Here is a 24,196-nt window from a genome sequence, read left to right as displayed (position 1 = left end):
GTAGAGTTGCGGCATCACCGCGCCAGAGACCCGGGTTCAATCCTGACCACGGATGCTTGTCGGTACGGAGTTTGTACATTCTCCCCGTGACCGGCACGGATGCTTCGGTTTCCTCCCACACTCCAAAGATGTGCAGTTCAGTAGATTAATTAGCTTTGGTGAAATTGGATATCGCCCCTCATGTGAGGGATAGAACCAGCGCACGGGGTGATCATAGAAACATAGAAATTAGGTGCAGGAGTAGAGGCCATTCGGCCCTTCGAGCCTGCACCGCCATTCAATATGATCATGGCTGATCATCCAACTCAGTATCCCGTACCTGCCTTCTCTCCATACCCTCTGATCCCCTTAGCCACAAGGGCCACATCTAACTCCCTCTTAAATATAGCCAATGAACTGTGGCCTCGACTACCCTCTGTGGCAGAGAGTTCCAGAGATTCACCACCCTCTGTGTGAAAAAAGTTCTTCTCATCTCGGTTTTAAAGGATTTCCCCCTTATCCTTAAGCTGTGACCCCTTGTCCTGGACTTCCCCAACATCGGGAGCAATCTTCCTGCATCTAGCCTGTCCAACCCCTTAAGAATTTTGTAAGTTTCTATAAGATCCCCTCTCAATCTCCTAAATTCTAGAGAGTATAAACCAAGTCTATCCAGTCTTTCTTCATAAGACAGTCCTGACATCCCAGGAATCAGTCTGGTTAACCTTCTCTGCACTCCCTCTATGGCAATAATGTCCTTCCTCAGATTTGGAGACCAAAACTGTACGCAATACTCCAGGTGTGGTCTCACCAAGACCCTGTATAACTGCAGTAGAACCTCCCTGCTCCTATACTCAAATCCTTTTGCTATGAAAGCTAACATACCATTCGCTTTCTTCACTGCCTGCTGCACCTGCATGCCTACTTTCAATGACTGGTGTACCATGACACCCAGGTCTCGCTGCATCTCCCCTTTTCCTAGTCGGCCACCATTTAGATAATAGCCTAAATGGTGGGCTGTATCTCTAAACTAAACTAAACTCGGTTTAAGGTACACAAAAATGCTGGAGAAACTCAGCAGGTGATGCAGCATCTATGGAGCGAAGGAATAGGTGACGTTTCGGGTCGCCCCGAAACGTCACCTATTCCTTCGCTCCACAGATGCTGCCTCACCCGCTGAGTATCTCCAGCATTTTTGTCTACCAACGTCTAAACTCAGTGCTTTTACCAATGAAGGCCAATGTACCAATATTCGCCACGCAGTCTCGCCGTGACATCTTCGCTTCCCCCTTTGCTCTACGCAAGCCACTGTTAATACATTGGTGTGATCCTTTCAATATTTGTTCTTCTTTCCAGCCTTGACTTTGATGATGATGATGATGATGATGACGGGGAAGGGAGCAGCAAGTTTCCAAGGTTTGTAATCCTCTGCATGTATTCATTACATTTTACAAAATGTAATTAGTCCAAAGCCACACTCAGCAAAATCAATAACCTCACTCTCACCATCGACGGCACCACTGTCTCCCCATCTCCCCAGGCCCGCAACCTTGGCGTGATCTTTGATTCCACCCTCTCCCTTGAGCCTCACATCCGCCATGTCATTAAAACCTCCTTCTTTCATCTCCGCAACATCGCCAAACTCAGACCCTCTCTCACACCGCCTGCTGCTGAAAGACTCATCCATGCCTTCATCTCCTCCCGACTGGACTATTGCAACTCACTTCTCCTTGGCATCAGCTCCACCTACATCAACCGACTCCAACTGGTCCAGAACGCAGCCGCCCGACTCATCACTCACACCAAATCCTGGCATCACATCACTCCAGTCCTCAAAAAACTTCACTGGCTTCCCATCTCCCACCGGATCACCTACAAAATCCTGGTCCTCACCTACAAAGCCCTCCACCATCTGGCCCCCCCCATATCTCACTGACCTCCTCTCCCCCTACCAACCCTCACGGTCCCTCAGATCCACATCAGCCGGTCTCCTCTCCATCCACAAGTCCAACCTCCGCAGTTTTGGGGACAGAGCCTTCTCCAGGGCAGCTCCCAGGCTTTGGAACTCCCTCCCCCAACTGATCCGCAATTCCGTGTCCCTCACCATCTTCCAGTCCCGCCTCAAGACCCATCTCTTCACCTCTGCCTATCCTTAGCCCCACGTCCCCGTCCCTTTTCATCTGTGCATTAATTGCCTCATACTGTGTTTTGTATTGAATTCTATCTTTACTTTGTGTACTAGTCATGTCTCTACTATTTATTTCATTCCCCTTACCTGTTTTTCCTCTACATGCTCAATTTTTGTAAGGTGTCCTTGAGACTCTTGAAAGGCGCCCATAAATAAAATTTATTATTATTATTATTATATAGTACAATCCAATGAGTGTGTGGGTATGGGAGGGGGAGTTAAAGTGTTTGGCAACATAGAAACATAGAAAATAGGTGCAGGAGTAGGCCATTCGGCCCTTCGAGCCTACACCGCCATTCAATATGATCATGGCTGATCATCCAACTCAGTATCCCATCCCTGCCTTCTCTCCATACCCCCTGATCCCTTTAGCCACAAGGGCCACATCTAACTCCCTCTTAAATATAGCCAATGAACTGTGGCCTCAACTACCTTCTGTGGCAGAGAATTCCACAGATTCAACACTCTCTGTGTAAAAAATCTCAGTCCTAAAAGACTTCCCTCTTATCCTTAAATTGTGACCTCTAGTTCTGGACTTCCCCAACATCGGGAATAATCTTCCTGCATCTAGCCTGTCCAACCCTTTAAGACTTTTGTAAGTTTCTATAAGATCCCCCCTCAAACTTCTAACCGGGAGATCAGGTAGGTTTAGACAGACCGAGTGAACGTGTTCAGCGAAACGATCGCTGAGCCTGCGCTTGGTCTCGCCGATATACAGCCAAGTAGCTCAGTTGGATAATTCTGTTCGGGAGATATTTAGGATAGACATGGATTAACTTTTGTTTTCTGTATCTAGGTGCGAAGGTGACGAAGGGTCCAATGACAAAGAGAGATTTGCCAGGTAATGGCGACTTCTTTCTCGGGTCCATACAATTAGAAAACTATGTTTAAGTAAGTAAGTAAATTTATTGGCCAAGTATTCACATACAAGGAATTTGCCTTGGTGCTCCGCCCACAAGTAACAACATGACATACAGTGACAGTTACGAATGACTCAGAAAACACTAAACATTAATAATAATAATAAAACATTAATGATAAAACACCATTGATCAAGCATGTGAACCAACAAAATACCAGATCAAATGGAGGCTACAGATTTTTGGCTGTTGAGTAGAGCAACTACTCGTGGATAAAAACTGTTTTTATGTCTGGCTGTGGCAGCTTTGACAGTCCGGAGTCGCCTTCCAGAGGGAAGTGATTCAAAGGGTTTGTGGCCAGGGTGAGAGGGGTCAGAGATCAAGTTCAAGTTCAAGTGAGTTTATTGTCATGTGTCCCTGTATAGGACAATGAAATTCTTGCTTTGCTTAAGCACACAGAAAATAGTAGGCATTTACTACAAAACAGATAAATGTGTCCATATACCATGATATAAATATATACACACATGAATAAATAAACTGGTAGTGCAAATAACAGAAAGTGGTTGCTAATAATCAGAGTTTTGTCCGAGCCAGGTTTAATAACCTGATGGCTGAGGGGAAGTAGCTATTCCTGAACCTGGTTGTTGCAGTCTTCAGGCTCCTGTACCTTCTACCTGAAGGTAGCAGGGAGATCAGTGTGTGGCCAGGATGGTGTGGGTCTTTGATGATACTGCCAGCCTTTTTGAGGCAGCGACTGCGATAATCTTGCCCGCTCGCTTCCTGGCCCTTGCAGTGTACAGTTCATCAATGGAGGGAATAAATTATATACACAAGAAAGGTTTTGAATGTAAGGAGAACATCTACAATTAATGGCATGTCCCTTAATAGCATTGATCTTGGGGTCCAAGTCCATAACTCCCTGAAAATGGTAACACCACTAGATAGATGGGGGGGCACAGCGGTAGACCGACTGCCTTATGGTGACAGAGACCCGAGTCTGATCCTGACCTCGGGTGCTGTCTGTACGGAGTTTGTACGTTCTCCCCGTGACCTGTGTGGGTTTTCTCCAAGATCTTCGGTTTCCTCCCACACTCCAAAGACGTACAAGTTTGTAGGTTCACTGGCTTGGTACCTCTCCCTCTTAACCCCCATTCTCCTGCCTTCTCCCCATAACCCCTGACATCCGTGCTGATCAAGAAATTGCGATGGTCTGGGCTGCGTCCACAATTTGCTGCAATTTCTTGGATGGAGTTGTTCCCAAACCAAGCTGCGATGCATCGCGATAAAATGCCCTCCACGGTACACGTGTTAGAGTTGTAGGGGTGGGGGGGAACATACCGAACTCCCTCAGGCTTCTGAGGAAGTAGATGCGTTGGTGTGCTTGGATGTGGCTGTTCCCACACGGAACGGAGACTCGGCTTGTACTCGCTAGAATTTAGAAGATTGAGGGGGGATCTTGTAGAAACTTACAAAATTCTTAAGGGGTTGGACAGGCTAGATGCAGGAAGATTGTTCCCGATGTTGGGGAAGTCCAGAACAAGGGGTCACAGTTTAAGGATAAGGGGGAAGTCTTTTAGGACTGAGATGAGAGAAAAAAAATTGCACGCAGAGAGTGATGAGTCTGTGGAATTCTCTGCCACAGAAGGTAGTTGAGGCCAGTTCATTGGCTATATTTAAGAGGGGGTTGGATGTGGCCCTTGTGGCTAAGGGGATCAGGGGGTATGGAGAGAAGGCAGGTACAGGATACTGAGTTGGATGATCAACCATGATCATATTGAATATTCAATATAAAATAAAGGGGAGGTCATTTAAGACTGAGGTGAGAAGAAACTTTTTCACCCAGTGAGTTGTGAATTTATGGAATTCCCTGCCACAGAGGGCAGTGGAGGCCAAGTCACTGGATGGATTTAAGAGAGAGTTAGATAGAGCTCTAGGGGGCTAGTAGAGTCAAGGGATATGGGGAGTGGACAGGCACGGGTTATTGATAGGGGACGATCAGCCATGATCACAATGAATGGCGGTGCTGGCTCAAAGGGCCGAATGGCCTCCTCCAGCACCTATTTTCTATGTTTCTAATTCCTACGGCAGCTGAGGAAGTACAATCTGCCACAGGCAATGATGGTCCAATTCTATAAGGCCATCGTAGAGTCTGTCCTCACCTTCTCCATCATGGTCTGGTTTGGCTCGGCCACCAAGCGCGACACCTGGAGGCTGCAGCGAATCGTCCGATCAGCTGAGAAGGTTATTGGCTGCAACCTTCCATCCATTGATAAACTGTACACTGCAAGGACCAGGAAGCGAGCGGGCAAGATCATCTCTGACCCCTCTCACCCTGGCCACAAACTCTTTGAATCACTTCCCTCTGGAAGGCGACTCCGGACTGTCAAAGCTGCCACAGCCAGACGTAAAAACAGTTTTTATCCACGAGTAGTTGTTCTACTCAACAGCCAAAAATCTGTAGCCTCCCTATGTTTCTATGAATGGCGGTGCAGGCTCGAAGGGCCGAATGGCCTACTCCTGCACCTATTTTCTATGTTTCTATGTGTTCACCGTCTCCTGTCCTCCCGCCCCCCCCCCCCCGTGCACGCCCAGAGAGAACCACAGCGAGATCGAGCGACGGCGGCGGAACAAGATGACGGCCTACATCACGGAGCTGTCGGACATGGTGCCCACCTGCAGCGCCCTGGCCCGCAAGCCCGACAAGTTGACCATCCTGCGCATGGCCGTGTCCCACATGAAGTCGCTGCGGGGAACCGGCAACACCTCGATGGACGGCACTTATAAACCCTCCTTCCTCACGGACCAGGTGAGTGGCTTCTGTCATCGAGTGGGTGGTGAGGAAGTCAAGTGGCACTCTTCAATTCAATTCATTAATATCCACATAACTAGTGCTCAAAACTCCCTAAAGCCCCTGTCCCACTAAGAGACCTAAACAACAACCTCTAATTCAAGATTCAAGAGAGATTCAAGAGAGTTTATTGCCATGTGTCCCTTCTACTTCTTCTTCTTCTTTTGCGTGGTGTGCACAGCCTAAAGTGTGTGTGAATGTGTGTGAGTGATTGGTGGTGGTCGGAGGGGCCGTAGGCGCAAATTGGCAGCCACGCTTCCGTCAGTCTGCCCCAAGGCAGCTGTGGCTACAGAAGTAGCTTACCACCACCGAGTGTGACTGAGGAGTGAATGAATAATGCGATGTAAAGCGCCTTGAGTATTAGAAAGGCGCTATATAAATCCCATCCATTATTATTATTATTAAAGTTGTTGGACAACTTGTTCTATTTGATGGTACACAAAAAAGCTGGAGTAACTCAGCGGGTGCAGCAGCATCTATGGAGCGAAGGAAAAAGGCAACGTTTCGGGCCGAAATCCTTCTTCAGACTGATCGGGGGTGGGGGGGCGGGAGAAGAAAGGAAAAAGGAGGAGGAGCTCGAAGGCTGGGGGATGGGAGGAGACAGCAGGAGGGCTGAGGAAGGGGAGGAGACAGCAAGGACTAACAAAATTGGGAGTATTCAATGTTCCTGCCCCCAGGATGCAGACTTGTTCTATTTGATCTTCCGTTTGTGCACGTCGAGTTGATTGCACTAGTCGAAACAGGGCGGACCACGTGAAGGTTGCTATCTCCCACCCCGTCATGTGTCCCTGATAGGATAATGAAATTCTTGCTTTGCTTCAGCACAACAGAACATAGTAGGCATGAATACAGAACAGTTCAGTGTGTCCATATACCATTGTATAAATATATACACATGAATAAATAAACTGATAAATGCAAATGGCTGACGTGTAGTACGCAACGGAGTGGAACGTGGGCATTTTTTTCATCCATTTCAGTAACCGGACCAGACCTGACCAGACCCGACCCGCAGTGTAATCAACGTTGCGGGTGAACAGTTTGTGTTAATAAATTCAAATTCTGAAAATGAGGTGAAGATTTTTACCAAAGAACTTTTATTTTTACGAGGATGTTTCCGTAACCGGCTTCCGTCTCCGCACTAGTATCCTACGGGATCTTTGGTGCGGAGACGGAAGCCGGTTACGGAAATGGGGCCTAAAATTACCCATGAATCTGCCCAAGCTGCATACCAAACCTCGTTGCGCTTATGTGCAATGACAATAAAAGATATTATCATTATTATTATTATTATTATGACCGTACTACGCCTTTTTCGTCGAGTGGACTATCTTGCTCGCTATAGGATCTTTGGCTTGCTGCACCCTGTCACCTGACCACACAGATCGGCATTGATTGATCAGCCCAGATCTCGAGCTCGACAAACGAAGGTTCGAGACCAAAGTGGCTGGGCCCACACAAGATGGGCTGGGCCCACACAAGATCCATTTTGGTGGCAAAAACAGGAAAGCAGACTTTTATCTAAATGGTGGCCGATTAGGAAAAGGGGAGATGCAGCGAGACCTGGGTGTCATGGTACACCAGTCATTGAAAGTAGGCATGCAGGTGCAGCAGGCAGTGAAGAAAGCGAATGGTATGTTAGCTTTCATAGCAAAAGGATTTGAGTATAGGAGCAGGGAGGTTCTACTGCAGTTGTACAGGGTCTTGGTCAGACCACACCTGGAGTATTGCGTACAGTTTTGGTCTCCAAATCTGAGGAAGGACATTATTGCCATAGAGGGAGTGCAGAGAAGGTTCACCAGACTGATTGCTGGGATGTCAGGACTGTCTTATGAAGAAAGACTGGATAGACATGGTTTATACTCTCTAGAATTTAGGAGATTGAGAGGGGATCTTATAGAAACTTACAAAATTCTTAAGGGGTTGGACAGGCTAGATGCAGGAAGATTGTTCCCGATGTTGGGGAAGTCCAGGACAAGGGGTCACAGCTTAAGGATAAGGGGGAAATCCTTTAAAACCGAGATGAGAAAAACTTTTTTCACACAGAGAGTGGTGAATCTCTGGAACTCTCTGCCACAGAGGGTAGTTGAGGCCACAGTTCATTGGCTATATTTAAGAGGGAGTTAGATGTGGCCCTTGTGGCTAAAGGGATCAGAGGGTATGGAGAGAAGGCAGGTACGGGATACTGAATTGGATGATCAGCCATGACCATATTGAACGGCGGTGCAGGCTCGAAGGGCCGAATGGCCTAATTCTGCACCTAATTTCTATGTTTCTATGTTTCTAAGTTGGCGTCACGGTGTTCCTCATTGATCCTTGGTCCCCACAGGAGCTGAAGCACCTGATCCTGGAGGCGGCGGATGGTTTCCTCTTTGTGGTGGCGTGCGAGACGGGCAAGATCATCTACGTGTCGGACTCGGTCATGCCAGTCCTCAACCAACCGCAGTCGGAGTGGTTCGGGAGCAGCCTGTACAACCAGGTCCACCCCGAAGATGTGGAGAAACTACGGGAGCAGCTCTCCACCAGCGAGAACGCCATGACAGGTAACGGTGGTCGGCCAGTTCCGCCGGCCCATCGCGCACGACCTCCGACCCCCCCGCCCCACGGCCATGTTGCTGAACCCGTTTCATGTCGGTCCTAAGGTCATAAGTGATAGGAGCAGAATTAGGCCGTTCGGCCCATCAAGTCTACTCCGCCATCTATATCTCCTTCCTAACCCCATTCTCCTGTCTTCTCCGCGTAACCCCAGACACCCGTACTAATCAAGAATCTATCCATCTCTGCCTTAAAAATATCCACTGACTTGTGGCCTCCACAGCTGTCTGTGACAAAGAATTACTCGGACTCACCACCGTCTGACTAAAGAAAATTTTCCTCATCTCCTTCCTAAAGGAACGTCCTTTAATTCTGAGGCTGTTTTTGTGTATTAATTCTGAGGCTGTTAATACATCCTTGTTTTTGTATTAGACAATGGACAATAGGTGCAGGAGTAGGCCACTCGGCCCTTCGAGCCAGCACTGCCATTCAATGTGATCATGACTGATCATCCCCAATCAGCACCCCGTTCCTGCCTTCTCCCCATATCTCTTGACTCTGCTATCTTTAAGAGCTCTATCTAGCTCTCTCTTGAAAGCATCCCTGAGAATTGGCCTCCACTGCCTTCTGAGGCAGAGAATTCCACAGATTCGCAACCCTCTGTGTGAAAATGTTTTTCCTCATCTCCGTTCTAAATGGCCTACCCCTTATTCTTAAACTGTGGCCCCTGGTTCTGGACTCCCCCAACATCGGGAACATGTTTCCTGCCTCTAGCGTGTCCAAACCCTTAATAATCTTATATGTTTCAATAAGATCCCTTCTCATCCTAAATTCCAGTGTATATAAGCCCAGTTGCTCCATTCTATCAACATATTGTAGCCCTCTTGATATGAATACTCCTTCCGTTTGCCTCCCTTACTACATCTTAGAATAAAGGGGAGGCCATTTAAGGCTGAGGTGATAAAAAACGTTTTCACCCAGAGAGTTGTGAATTTGTGGAATTCCCTGCCACAGAGGGCAGTGGAGGCCAAGTCACTGGATGGATTTAAGAGAGAATTAGATAGAGCTCTAGGGGCTAGTGGAATCAAGGGATATGGGGAGAAGGCAGGCACGGGTTATTGATTGTGGACGATCAGCCATGATCACAATGAATGGCGGTGCTGGCTCGAAGGGCCGAATGGCCTCCTCCAGCACCTATTTTCTATGTTTCTAATTATTTTTGTTGTATTGTTGGAAGGGGCAGGTCGCATTTTGGATCTGAAGACTGGGACAGTGAAGAAGGAAGGTCAGCAGACCTCCATGAGAATGTGCATGGGTTCACGACGATCCTTCATATGCCGAGTTAGGTAAATACTCATAACCATATAACCATATAACAATTACAGCACGGAAACAGGCCATCTCGGCCCTTCTAGTCCGTGCCGAACACGTATTCTCCCCTAGTCCCATCTACCTGCACTCAGACCATAACCCTCCATTCCTTTCCCGTCCATATACCTATCCAATTTATTTTTAAATGATAAAATCGAACCTGCCTCCACCACTTCCACTGGAAGCTCATTCCACGCAGCTACCACTCTCTGAGTAAAGAAGTTCCCCCTCATGTTACCCCTAAACTTCTGTCCCTTAATTCTCAAGTCATGTCCTCTTGTTTGAATCTTCTCTATTCTCAATGGAAAAAGCTTATCCCCGTCAACTCTGTCTATCCCTCTCATCATTTTAAAGACCTCTATCAAGTCCCCCCTTAACCTTCTGCGCTCCAAAGAATAAAGACCTAACTTGTTCAACCTTTCTCTGTAACTTAGATGCTGAAACCCAGGCAACATTCTAGTAAATCTCCTCTGTACGCTCTCTATTTTGTTGACATCTTTCCTATAATTTGGCGACCAAAATTGTACCCCATACTCCAGAATTGGCCTCACCAATGCCTTGTACAATTTTAACATTACATCCCAACTTCTATACTCAATGCTCTGATTTATAAAGGCCAGCACACCAAAAGCTTTCTTTACCACCCTATCTACATGAGATTCCACCTTCAGGGAACTATGCACAGTTATTCCTAGATCCCTCTGTTCAACTGCATCCCTCAATTCGCTACCATTTACCATGTACGTCCTATTTTGACTTGTCCTGCCAAGATGTAGCACCTCACACTTATCAGCATTAGAGTCACACAGCACGGAAACAGGCCCTTCAGCCCAACTCGGCCCATGCCGACCAACATTTACCATCTAGTTCATAAGTTCTAGGAGCAGAATTCGGCCCATCGAGTCTACGCCACCATTCAATCATGGCCGATCTATCTCTCCCTCCTAACCCCATTCTCCTGCCTTCGCCCCATAACCTCTGACACCCGCACTAATCAAGAATCTGTCAATCTCCGCCTTAAAAGTATCCATTGACTTGGCCTCCACAGCTGTCTGTGGTAATGAATTCCATAGATTCACCACGCTCTGGCTAAAGAAATTCCTCCTCATCTCCTTCCTAAAGGAACGTCCTTTAATTCTGAGGCTGTGCCCTCTGGTCCTGTAAACATCCTCTCCACGTTCATTCTATTCAGGTCTTTCACTATTAGGTAAGTTTCAATGAGGTCCCACCTCGTCCTTCTAAACTCCAGAAGGACCTGCACTTGTCCCGCCTGCCCGCGTTTGGCCCATATCCCTCTAAACTTTCCTATCCCTGTACCTGTCCAAATATCTGTTACATGCTTTCATCGTATCTGCCCCAGCGACTCTGAAGAAGGGCCTCGACCCGAAACGTCGCCTATTCCTTCGCTCCATAGATGCTGCCTCACCCGCTGAGTTTCTCCAGCATTTTTGTCTCCCTATGATGACATTGGAGTCATTCAGCACGGAAGCACGCACCTTTGGCCCAACAAAGACGCAGCAACCAAAGATTATAGAGCAGAGCAAGATGCGCCACTCTGCGAAAAAAGCGTAGTATGACATGGGTATGACACTACGCCATTTTAACGAGCTGCAATTTACAATAATATTAATAACATTTACAATAATATTAACTAAATATGTGAAGTGATCGATGCTGTATAAAACACTGTTCCCTGCAACACTGATTACACTAGAGCGGATTAATCTTTGGAACGGATTACACCAAAGATACTAGAGGAGCATTGCCCGCTGTCCCGGGAGCGCCGACCACGGGCAGACGCTTGAGGCTCTCCCGCCGGCCGCCTTCATCTGGTATCGGGGGGGACTGACCGAGAATCAGTCCTGGATCAACTCAGGAGTGGAGGAAACGTCCTCTTCCCCCAAAGATGCTAGAGGAGCCTCTAGTATCTTTGCTTTTCCCTACGATCTGATGTAAGAGCAGATTGTATAACTGTGGAGTCAGTCCCCGCTACCAAAGATGTCGCGTTTGGCATCAACAAATGGCGGCCGTGACGTTCTGTTGCGTACTACACGTCAGTCCATTGGATTTCGGAGGAGTGGTCTATCTCGCTCTGCTCTATAATCTTTGGCCGCAACTAAGATAGCCACATTTGCCCGTGTTTGGCCCATATCCAAACCTTTTCCATCCATGTAACTGTCCAAACGTGCGTAGGATAGTGTTAGTGTCAGGGGCGATCGCTGGTCTCTTTATGATCAAACGTCTTCTTTAAATGCTGTATGTCTAAAGTCTAAAGCTGGAGCCAAGCTGAATGGGAAAAATGTGTGGGAACTGCCCCCTCTATAAGTGGGGAAAAAAGTGCCCTTTTTCCAGTACTATTCCCGTAATTTTCGGGAATCTTATAGACCATTATGGCGATTTAATGGGATTGATTTGTGCCTGCTGTTTAAAGAGTTTAATTAAAGAGAAATCTAATTCGTGTTTTTATTAGTTTTATTATAATAAATACATTTGCGGCACAGCAGTAATGTTCCCGCCCTACAGCGCCAGGGACCTGGGTTAGAACCTGACTGCGGGTGTTGTCTTTACGGAGTTTGCACGTTCTCCCCTTGACCGCGTGGGTTTTCTCCGGGTGCCACGGTTTCCTCCCACACTCCAAAGACGTGCAGGTTTGTGTTCTAAATGGTAACATTATAAAATTGTCCCTTGTGTGTAGGATAGTGCTAGTGTGTGAGGATCGCTGGTCGGCACGGACTCGGTGGGCCGAAGGGCCTGTTTCCACACTGACGTTCTAAAGTCTAAAGAGTCTGGCAGCATCTCAGGAGTAACATGGATAGGTGACATTTCGGGTCGGGACCCTTATTTTGCCTCAGGTCCGTTAGAAGGATGAGTGGGGGACCTCATTGAAACGCACCGAATAGTGAAAGGCCTGGATAGAGTGGATGTGGAGAGGATGTTTCCACTAGTGGGAGAGTCTAGGACCAGAGGTCACAGCCTCAGAATTAAAGGATGTTCCTTTAGAAAGGAATTTATTTAGTCAGATGGTGGTGAATCTGTGGAATTCATTATCACAAAAGGCTGTGGAGGCCAAGTCAGTGAATATTTTTAAGGCAGAGATAGATAGATTATTGATTAATAGACAATAGACAATAGGTGCAGGAGTAGGCTATTCAGCCCTTCGAGCCAGCACCGCCATTCAATGTGATCATGGCTGATCATCCCCAATCAGTACCCCGTTCCTGCCTTCTCCCCCTGACTCCGCTATTTTTAAGAGCCCTATCTAGCTTTCTCTTGAAAGCATCCAGAGAACCTGCCTCCACCGCCCTCTGAAGCAGAGAATTCCACAGACTCACCACTCACTGTGAGAAAAAGTGTTTCCTTGTCTCCGTTCTAAATGGCTTACTCCTTATTCTTAAACTGTGGCCCCTGGTTCTGGACTCCCCCAAACATCGAGAACATGTTTCCTGCCTCTAGCGTGTCCAAGCCCTTAACAATCTTATATGTTTCAACGAGATGCCCTCTCATCCTTCTAAACTCCAGAGTGTACAAGCCCAGCTGCTCCATTCTCTCAGCAGATTAGTAAAATTGTGGTAAAATTGCAAATTGTCCCTAGAGTGTAGGATAATACTAGTGTACGGGGTGATCGCTGGTCGGCGTGGACTCGATGGGCCGAAGGGCCTGTTTCCGCACTGTATCTCTAAAGTCTAAAGTCTTATTCTTTCAGATGTGGGAACGCTCCAGTGAATCCAGCGTCCATGAACAGGCTCAGCTTCCTGAGAAACAGATGCAGGTAACAAACTCTCCCCAATACTGTATTTTCAACGCTCCCCCCCCCCCCCCCCGCCCTCGCTCCTTCATAAGTGCTCCATCCATCTCGTGCTCTCTGCCCCTTTACAAAGAATGAGAATCTCAGGAATCATCATAATTTAGAAAATTGACGGGGATCTTATAGAAACTTACAAAATTCTTAAGGGGTTGGACAGGCTAGATGCAGAAAGATTGTTCCCGATGTTGGGGGAGTCCAGGACAAGGGGTCACAGTTTAAGGATAAAGGGGAAATCCTTTAGGACCGAGATGAGAAAAACATTTTTCACACAGAGTGGTGAATCTCTGGAACTCTCTGCCACAGAAGGTAGTTGAGGCCAGTTCATTGGCTATATTTAAGAGGGAGTTAGATGTGGCCCTTGTGGCTAAAGGGATCAGGGGGTATGGAGAGAAGGCAGGTACAGGATACTGAGTTGGTGCCACAGAAGGTAGTTGAGGCCAGTTCATTGGCTATATTTAAGAGGGAGTTAGATGTGGCACTTGTGGCTAAAGGGATCAGGGGGTATGGAGAGAATGCAGGTACAGGATACTGAGTTGGATGATCAGCCATGATCATATTGAATGGCGGTGCAGGCTCGAAGGGCCGAATGGCCTCTACTCCTGCACCTATTTTCTATGTTTCTATAATCATACTTTATTAGCCAAGTATGTTTTGTAACATACGAGGAATTTAATTTGCCAGAGTCCTACCAATAAAAAGCAACAGAACACTCAAATACATTTTAACATCAACATCCACCACAGTGACTCCTCCACATTCCTCACTGTGATGGAAGCCGAAAAAAAGTTTGATCTCTCCCTTCGTTGTCCTCCAGCGGGACCTCGAACCTTCTGTTGACGGGACGATCTCACTCCCGTAGCCAGCGGTCGGGGCGATCAAGCTCCTGCATGGGAGGGGGGGGGGGATCTCAGCTCCCCCCGGTCGGGGCTGGTCGAAACGTCGCGCGGCTTTTGGTGCTTCCCGACATCGTCGGTCTCAACCCGAGACTGCGAGCTCCTCGATGTTAAAGTCCGCAGCCGCGGTTTGGAGCGTCTATCCCAGGCAAGGGATCGCAGGCTCCGATGGTAAGTCCACGGCCCCGCGGTGGGGCTCAAAGTCAGTCCCGAGCGAGGCCTCCAGCTCCACGATGAGGAGAAAGACTGGATAGACTCGGCTTGTACTCGCTAGAATTTAGAAGATTGAGGGAGGATCTTATAGAAACTCACAAAATTCTTAAGGGGTTGGACAGGCTAGAGGCAGGAAGATTGTTCCCGATGTTGGGGAAGTCCAGAACAAGGGGTCACAGTTTAAGGATAAGGGGGAAATCTTTTAGGACCGAGATGAGGAAAACATTTTTTTTTCACACACAGAGAGTGGTGAATCTGTGGAATTCTCTGCCACAGAAGGTAGTTGAGGCCAGTTCATTGGCTATATTTAAGTTAGATGTGGCCCTTGTGGCTAAAGGGATCAGGGGGTATGGAGAGAAGGCAGGTACAGGATACTGAGTTGGATGATCAGCCATGATCATATTGAATGGCAGTGCCGGCTCGAAGGGCCGAATGGCCTCTACTCCTGCACCTATTTTCTATGTTTCCACGATGTTAGGCCGCAGAGCGACCGGAGATACGACCCAGAAAACAATCGCATCTCTAGCAAGATAAGAGATTGAGATAAAGTTTCCTCCCACCCACCCCCCACATAAAACAAACCAGAGAACATTATCACGAACTTTTAAAACACACTAAAAAAAAAACTTAAAAAAAAGACGAACAGACAGACTATTGGCGAAGCTGCCATCGTGCGGCACCTCCTAGGTGTTATTAGTAGCTTACTTACTTACTTACTGCCTATTGTGCCTCCTGGCATGTAGGGCAGCAACGAAGGTACCTCCACTCCTGTCTGTTCTGGACTAGCTTCTGGACACTACAGCCCTGGAAGTCTTATCACACCCAGTAGTGTTGATTCCTTCAGTTGCTGTTTCCGTAACATAGTTGTTTTGCGAGACAGGGTTGTTAGCCCTGTGCTCAACCTCCAACCTGGGGGACCAGTGGATTGCTCTTCGTCTCGCCTCTACCCAAGGGCGGTGGAGGCCGGTTCTCTGGACACTTTCAAGAGAGAGAGCTAGATAGGGCCCTTAAAGATAGCGGAGTCGGGGGATATGGGGAGAAGGCAGGAACGGGGTACTGATTGGTGATGATCAACCATGATCACATTGAATGGCGGTGCTGGCTCGAAGGGCCAAATGACCTACTCCTGCACCTATTGTCTATTGGATTCTACTCTTATGCCTTATGTCCTTAATGAACACCATAAAACATAACAAGATACATGAGACATGACATGATGGGGAGGTGCAAAGACTGAGGGAGGGAGTCAGTCTACCCCAGGACAGAAGAGGGAGGAGTTGTACAGTTTGATAGCCACAGGGGGGAAAGGATCTCGTGTGGTGTCAGTGCTGCATCTATCTTTGTGGAGCCAGTCTGTGGCTGAGTTGTTTCGCTGAAGCAAACCTCCCGGCCTGTCATGGGGCAGGATGCAAGTGGCAGGGACAGCTCCCGCTTTCTGAGTGGAGCATTTTGGAGCTGGCTCTCATGACACGGTGCAGAGGTGCCAGCCTGAATCTTCCCCGTGGGTCATTTGTGCAGTTCGTAACCTTGCACACATCTCCCTGTTTATTTCTGTTTTCAGAAATGGCCTGGGACCCCTAAAGGAAGGAGAGCCTCAGTTTGTGGTAGTGCACTGCACCGGCTTCATCAAAGCATGGCCTCCCGCAGGTAGGTGTGTGTGTCTGTGTGTGTGTGTCTGTGTGTGTGAGAGACTGTGTGTGTGTGAGAGACTGTGTGTGTGTGTGTCTGCCTCTGGGTGTGTGTTCCTGAATGTGTGTGTGTGTGTGTGTGTGTGTGTGAATGTGTGTGTGTCTTCCGTTCTGCCTGTGTGTGTGCCTGCTTGTGACCCTGTATTTGGGAGTGAAGTGGTAGTGTGGTGATTATGAAGGCTTTGCTGGAGTTGTGGAAATCATGGCGATGTCATTTTTGTTTCGAGACCTCAAGGAAACAGACACTCTGAGGCAGAGAATTCCACTGATTCCACACCACTGATTCCACTCCAACCATCGATAATAATAATAATAATGGATGGGATTTATATAGCGCCTTTCTAATACTCAAGGCGCTTTACATCGCATTATTCATTCACTCCTCAGTCACACTCGGGGCTGGTAAGCTACTTCTGTAGCCACAGCTGCCCTGGGGCAGACTGACGGAAGCGTGGCTGCCAATCTGCGCCTACGGCCCCTCCGACCACCACCACCAATCACTCACACACATTCACACACAGGCAAAGGTGGGTGAAGTGTCTTGCCCAAGGACGCAACGACAGTATGCACTCCAAGCGGGATTCGAACCGGCTACCTTCCGGTTGCCAGCCGAACACTTAGCCCATTGTGCCGTCTGTCGTCCCATCGATCACCCGTTCACATTAGGTTCATGCTATCCCATTTTCTCATCCACTCCCGACACACTAGGGGGCAATTTACAGAGGGGCTGATGAACCTGCAAACCCGCACGGGCACGTCTTTGGGATGTGGGGGCGAAACCTGAGCACCCGGAGAAAACCCACGCGGGTCACAGGGAGAACGTAGAAACGTGACACAGACAGCACCCGAGGTCGGGATTGATCCCAGGTCCCTGACGCTGTGAGGCAGCAGCTGGCGCAATGGGCTAAGTGTTCGGCTGGCAACCGGAAGGTAGCCGGTTCGAATCCCGCTTGGAGTGCATACTGTCGTTGTGTCCTTGGGCAAGACACTTCACCCACCTTTGCCTGTGTGTGAATGTGTGTGAGTGATTGGTGGTGGTCGGAGGGGCCGTAGGCGCAGATTGGCAGCCACGCTTCCGTCAGTCTGCCCCAGGGCAGCTGTGGCTACAGAAGTAGCTTACCACCACCGAGTGTGACTGAGGAGTGAATGAATAATGCGATGTAAAGCGCCTTGAGTATTAGAAAGGCGCTATATAAATCCCATCCATTATTATTATTATTACCCGCTGCGCCACTATGCCGTCATGCTGCACCTGTGAATTAAAAAACAATATTCATTTCTTCCTGAATTAAAGAGGGAAGGTTTTAACATTCACGACGGAGATGCATTAAGGAGTTATCTTGGTTTATATGTAGGAGTACTCAGCGGAAGAGTGTCTGTACGGGAGTGCAGCGTAGGTTTACAGGGTTAATTCCCGGGATGGCGGGACTGTCATACGCTGAGAGAATGGCGCGGCTGGGCTTGTACACTCTGGAGTTTAGAAGGATGAGAGGGAATCTTATTGAAACATATAAGATTATTAAGGTAGACAAAAGTGCTGGAGAAACTCAGCGGGTGCGGCAGCATCTGTGGAGTGAAGGAAATAGGCAAAGGGTTTGGACACGCTAGAGGCAGGAAACATGTTCCCGATGTTGAGGGAGTCCACAACCAGGGGCCACACACAGTTTAAGAATAAGGGGTCGGCCATTTAGAACGGAGATGAGGAAACACTTTTTCTCACAGAGGGTTGTGAATCTGTGGAATTCTCTACCTCGGAGTGCGGTGGAGGCCGGTTCTCTGGATACTTTCAAGAGACAGCTAGATAGAGCTCTTAAAGATAGCGGAGTCAGGGGAGATGGCAGGAACGGGAGTACTGATTGGGGATAATCAGCCATGATCACATTGAATGGCGGTGCTGGCTCGAAGGGGCCGAATGGCCTACTCCTGCACCTATTGTCTATTGTTGATTTACGAGCAACATCATCCCCGGGTTGACAAAACTGCTGGAGAAACTCAGCGGGTGCAGCAGCATCTATGGAGTGAAGGAAATAGGCAACGTTTCAGGCCGAACCCCTTCATCCCCGGATTCCCCTTTAAAGCTAGTGGGGTTGGTGCAGGGCAACACATGGGAATGGGCTTCTTCATTAGAAGCATGAACATGGTGGTGTTGTTGTTGTCCAGGTGTGACGTTACCTGACGATGAACCAGACGGGAGTCAAGGAAACAAGTTCTGCTTGGTGACTATTGGCCGTTTGCAGGTAAGGTCCCACCTCCTTTGATTTGAAACTTTCAGAGGTACACCGCGGAAACAGGCCCTTTGGCCCGCAGCGGCTAGCCTGTATACCAGCACGATCCTTCACACCAGGGACCACTTCCAATTTTTACCAAAGTCCGACATTTTGGGGAGTCCAGGGGCCACACAATATGTAATATATGCAAAATGAATTTCACTTTCTAATTATCATATCAATCAATCAATTAATCAACCTTTATTAATAATAATAATAATAATAAATTTTGTTTAATGGGCGCCTTTCAGACATCTCAAGGACACCTTACATAGTAATCGGAATAAAAACATATAATCGGAATAGAACAGGTAAAAAAGACATCACAGAGACACAAATTAAAAACAGAATTCAATCCAAAAACAGAAAATCAAAAACACAGTGTGAAGAGAGAGCAGCGGCAGCCAAAGCGCGCCAGCGTCCACTCTCTCTTCACGGCAGCCATCTTGGACACAGACCTACAGGACTACAATTAGACAATAAAATCATCCCCCCACAGTGGATAGCACTGTGGGGGAAGGCACAATGTCCAGTCCCCACCCCATGTTCACCCCAAAGTCAGGCCTATTGAGGCCACCGCAATTGCCTCTACGGAGGCCCGATGTCCCTGGCCGTTCTCACCGGGTGGTCTTGCCCCGGCGTCGGGAGAGTCCTTTCGGCGGCTGGGCCACCTGGAACGGCCGCTTACTGGTTGGAGCCCGCGGCTGCCGAAGCCGACAAGGCCGCGCCGGTTTGGAGCTCCCAGGCTCCCGATGATAAAGTCGGCGCCGCCTCTCCGCACTGCCGCCTCTCCGCACTGCCGCCTCTCCGCACGCCGTCATCTTGCAAGCAACAGTTGTACAGTTCAAAATGAAAAGACGTTTCCCAGGGAATACCGGAGCATCGCACATGAAATTTAAAACATTTCACACATAATAACACTAAAAACAATCCAGTCCCTGATGGAACAGTATAAATAAATAGTTAAAAGCAGGTAAAACAACAACGTTAAAATACAGTAAAACCAATCATAGAAATGTCCGGGGCAGCTGATTTGAGTTGCCAGTGCCAGTTATTAAAGTGGCCAGTGCCAGATATTAAAGTGTCCGTGCCAAGCCGCAGAATCAGGTGACTGTGAGTACAGAGTGACTGTTTAGCAGCCTCACAGCCTGTGGCAGGAAGCTGTTTAGCAGTCTTGTAGTCCGGGCTTTGATGCTACGGTATCTCTTGCCTGATGGCAGGAGATCCAGGTGTATGTGGAGGGGGTGCAGTTTGTCCTTAGCAATTCTCTGAGCTTTTTTCAGACAGCGGCTCTGGAACAGTTCTTGTATCAAGGGTAGGGAGACGCCAATGATCCTCTCTGCTCCCCTCACTACCCTCTGCAGAGCCTTCCTGTCCGAGCAGTTGCAGGTGGAGTACCACGTATTTATGCAGTACGTGAGTACAGACTCCACCGTACCCCTGTAGAAAGCCCTGAGGATGTTGGTGGGGAGTGAGGCCTGTTTTAGTTTCCTCAGGAAGTGCAGTCGCTGATGGGCCCGTTTGACGGTCCCAGTGGTGTTCCTGGACCAGGTGAGGCTGTCTGTAATTTGCACACCGAGGAACTTTATGCTCTCCACTCTCTCCACTGTGGTGCCACTGATGTTGAGGGGTGTATGCTTTGGCTGCGCCCTCCTGAAGTTGACAACCATCTCCTTTGTTTTGTCGACATTTAATTCTAGATTATTTTTGCCGCACCAGTCCACTAGTTGTTTTACTTCCTCCCTGTACATTGACTCGTCAACTCCGCTGATGAGTCCCACCACTGTTGTGTCATCCGTGAATTTTATGATCTTATTGTCCCTGAATCTGGCAGCACAGTCATGTGTGAGCAGTGTGAACAACAGCTCCATTCTCTCAGCATATAATGGTGTCAAGTTGGGAAAAGGAGAAGTACAACGGGATCTGAGGGTCCTTGTACATCAGTCTATGAAAGTAAGCATGCAGGTACAGCAGGTAGTGAAGAAAGCGAATGGCATGTTGGCCTTTATAACAAGAGGAATCGAATATAGGAGCATAGAGGTCCTTCTGCAGTTGTACAGGGCCCTAGTGAGACCACACCTGGAGTATTGTGTGCAGTTTTGGTCCCCTAATTTGAGGAAGGACATTCTTGCTATTGAGGGAGTGCAGCGTAGGTTTACAAGGTTAATTCCCGGGATGGCGGGACTGTTATATGCTGAGAGAATGGAGCGGCTGGGCTTGTACACTCTGGTGTTTAGAAGGATGAGAGGGAATCTTATTGAAACATATAAGATTGTTAAGGGCCTGGACACGCTAGAGGCAGGAAACATGTTCCCGATGTTGGGGGAGTCCAGAACCAGGGGCCACACACAGTTTAAGAATAAGGGGTAAGCCATTTAGAACGGAGACGAGGAAACACTTTTTCTCACAGAGAGTGGTGAGTCTGTGGAATTCTCTGCCTCAGAGGGCGGTGGAGGCCGCTTCTCCGGAGCTAGATAGGGCTCTTAAAAATAGCAGAGTCAGGAGATATGGGGAGAAGGCAGGAACAGGGTACTGAGTGGGGATGATCAGCCATGATCACATTGAATGGCGGTGCTGGCTCGAAGGGCCGAATGGCCTGCTCCTGCACCTATTGTCTATTGTCGTACAGCAATCCCCGCACACTTCAATTATCCTACACACGCTCGGGAGAATTTACAATTATATCAATCAACCTACAAACCTGTACGTCTTTGGAGTGTAGGGGGAAACCGGAGCACCCGGAGAAAACCCACGCAGGTCACGGGGAGAACGTGCAATTCCATACAAATGGAGTCTGAAGAAGGGTTTCGGCCCGAAACGTTGCCTCTTTCCTTCGCTCCATAGATGCTGCCTCACCCGCTGAGTTTCACCAGCATTTTTGTCTACCTTCGATTCTCCAGCATCTGCAGTTCCTTCTTGAACAACTCCATACAAACGTTACCCGAGGTCAGGATCGAACCCGGGCCTCGGGCTCTAGGGTAGCAACTCTCATTGCCGCGCTGCTGTGCTCATCTCTCCCCTAGCCCCCAGAGACCTCTGATCAGAACTCCATCTTCAAGAGGTAACCTTCCATCTTGAAAGATTACAATGGCTGATGAATGGAAATCCATGGGTGTTGTTTCGAGAGGGACTGAGGGCCCTCTCTAACACAACCCGGGCGCAGACCTAACCCCGGTTGGTAAAAGAGGCTAGCGTCTGTCTCGGGCTGGTTGGTTTGCTAGTTCGGCCGGCTGCATCGGACAGTAGAGAGCATGCTGACCGGTTGCATCGTGGCTCGGTTCGGCAACTTGAGCGTCCAGGAGCCGAAAAGGATCGCAGAAAGTTGTGACCACTGCCCAGTCCATCACCGGCTCTGACCTCCCCACCATCGAGGGGATCTATCGCAGTCGCTGCCTCACAAAGGCAGCCAATATCATCAAGGACCTACACCATCCTGGCCACGCACTCATCTCTCCGCTACCATCGGGCAGAAGGTACAGGAGCCTGAAATCTGGTACATCCAGCTTCTTCCCCACAGCCATCAAATGTTATTAAACTTGCCAACAAACAGACTCTGAACGGGGTGGGAGATTGCAACCTTCACGTGGTCCGCCCTGTTTCGACGAATGCAATCAACAAGGCGTGCACAATCAAGTAAGATCAAATAGAACAAGTTGTCCCGCAACTTTAGGCTGTGCACGCCATACGTAAGAAGAAGAAGACTCTGAACTGTAACAGCCTATTGCACTTTATCTGCTTATTTATGTGTATATTGAACTGAACTGTTCTGTATTTTTGTCTACAATACTCTGGATCTGGAGTAACTCCCTGGAGTAACTCTTCCTTCTGGTTTCCTTGTCCTCCATAATACATAGATACATAGAAAATAGGTGCAGGAGTAGGCCATTCGGCCCTTCGAGCCTGCACCGCCATTCAATATGATCATGGCTGATTATCCAACTCGGTATCCCATCCCTGCCTTCTCTCCATACCCCCTGATCCCTTTAGCCACAAGGGCCACATCTAACTCCCTCTTAAATATAGCCAATGAACTGGCCTCAACTACCCTCTGTGGCAGAGAGTCCCAGAGATTCACCACTCTCTGTGTGAAAAATATTGTTCTCATCTCGGACCTAAAAGATTTCCCCCTTATCCTTAAACTGTGACCCCTTGTTCTGGACTTCCCCAACATCGGGAACAATCTTCCTGCATCTAGCCTGTCCAACCCCTTAAGAATGTTGTAAGTTTCTATAAGATCCCCCCTCAATCTCCGAAATTCTAGTGAGTATAAGCCGAGTCTATGCAGTCTTTCTTCATATGAAAGTCCTGACATCCCAGGAATCAGTCTGGTGAACCTTCTCTGCACTCCCTCTATGGCAATAATGTCCTTCCAAATATTCTAAATGGAATTTAAACTGGAGGTGGTGGAGGGCTGAACAATAGCAGACTATTGCATTTTATCTGTTTATTTATTGTGTGTATATATGGGCTATTGTATATAAACACACTGAACTTTTATCTGTTTAAGAAGGAACTGCAGATGCTGGAAAATCGAAGGTACACAAAAATGCTGGAGATACTCAGCGGGTGCAGCAGCATCTATGGAGCGAAGGAAACCCTTCTTCAGACGTTGCCTTTCTCCAGTATTTTTGTGTACCCTGAACTTTTATCTCCTGTTCTGTATTAGGTTTACATGTTCTGTTGTGCTGCAGCAAGCAAGAATTTCATTGTCCCAATCTGGGACACATGACAATAAACTCTCTTGACTTGGCCTTTAACCCTTTCCCTGCCCTGCTTCGCAGGTCACCAGCTCGCCGAGTTGCGTCGACATGAAAGGCATCAGCCTCCCGACCGAGTTCCTCTCCCGCCACAACACCAACGGCATCTTCACCTTCGTCGATCACCGGTGCGTGGGCACCGTGGGATACCAACCCCAGGTAGGCACTTTCGTTGGCATCGTTGTTGGGTTACGATTGTCTGGTGTACCAAGAAACTGAGAGAATCTCGGAGAATTACGGTAATAGCCAGCCGTGGGTACTCGGGGCTATATATTTCACTCATGGACATTTTTCAACGTGCTGAAAAAACGTCCCGACTTACCTGATGTCCCGAGTACCTACGGCTGGCATTACGGGCCGATATATCTACGGCCTCCTACAGACTCGCTACGGACATTCTCCGAGTTTGAATCGAGGGGAAAATTCGGGTGAATTCGGGAGTAACTTGGAACGTGGGACAGGGCCTTTAAACTAACTCCTCTAGTGAGGTCTGCGGTTTAATATGCCTGGACATGCCTGGTCAATACTCCTGGTTCAATCGGTTTTTGTACAGGTCCACCACCGATTTTCCAGCACCCTTGTTTCTGGAGCCATGCCAGATTATCTCTTTTGCCGGACCAACAGAGGTCACGGCCTACGAGACCCGGGTTAGCATTCATAGCAAAAGGAATTGAGTATACGAGCAGGGAGGTTCTACTGCTGTTGTACAGGGTCTTGGTGAGACCACACCTGGAGTATTGCGTACAGTTTTGGTCTCCCAATCTGAGGAAAGACATTCTTGCCATAGAGGGA

The 24,196-nt window shown here is 48.3% G+C and overlaps 1 protein-coding gene across 5 annotated transcripts in view; it reads left to right on the top strand.

The window, feature by feature from the left end:
- LOC116968900 (aryl hydrocarbon receptor nuclear translocator-like) overlaps positions 1-24,196 on the top strand; it is a 66,945-nt gene that overhangs the window by 21,722 nt on the left and 21,027 nt on the right. For 4 of the 5 annotated variants that reach the window (XM_033015883.1, XM_033015882.1, XM_033015880.1 and 1 more), the window contains exons 3-11: positions 1,333-1,392; positions 2,961-3,005; positions 5,620-5,833; positions 8,205-8,418; positions 9,648-9,756; positions 13,485-13,550; positions 16,254-16,339; positions 18,541-18,617; positions 23,429-23,563. In XM_033015883.1, the coding sequence (XP_032871774.1) occupies positions 1,333-1,392; positions 2,961-3,005; positions 5,620-5,833; positions 8,205-8,418; positions 9,648-9,756; positions 13,485-13,550; positions 16,254-16,339; positions 18,541-18,617; positions 23,429-23,563 (1,006 nt within the window). The remainder of the gene's footprint in view (positions 1-1,332; positions 1,393-2,960; positions 3,006-5,619; positions 5,834-8,204; positions 8,419-9,647; positions 9,757-13,484; positions 13,551-16,253; positions 16,340-18,540; positions 18,618-23,428; positions 23,564-24,196) is intronic. The other variant, XM_033015881.1, reaches the window with a different exon arrangement.

Source organism: Amblyraja radiata, chromosome 47 (assembly GCF_010909765.2).
Source record: "Amblyraja radiata isolate CabotCenter1 chromosome 47, sAmbRad1.1.pri, whole genome shotgun sequence".
Lineage (NCBI taxonomy): Eukaryota > Metazoa > Chordata > Chondrichthyes > Rajiformes > Rajidae > Amblyraja > Amblyraja radiata.
The sequence above is the reverse complement of the archived record's forward strand: the minus strand, read 5'-3'. Positions and strand labels throughout refer to the sequence as shown.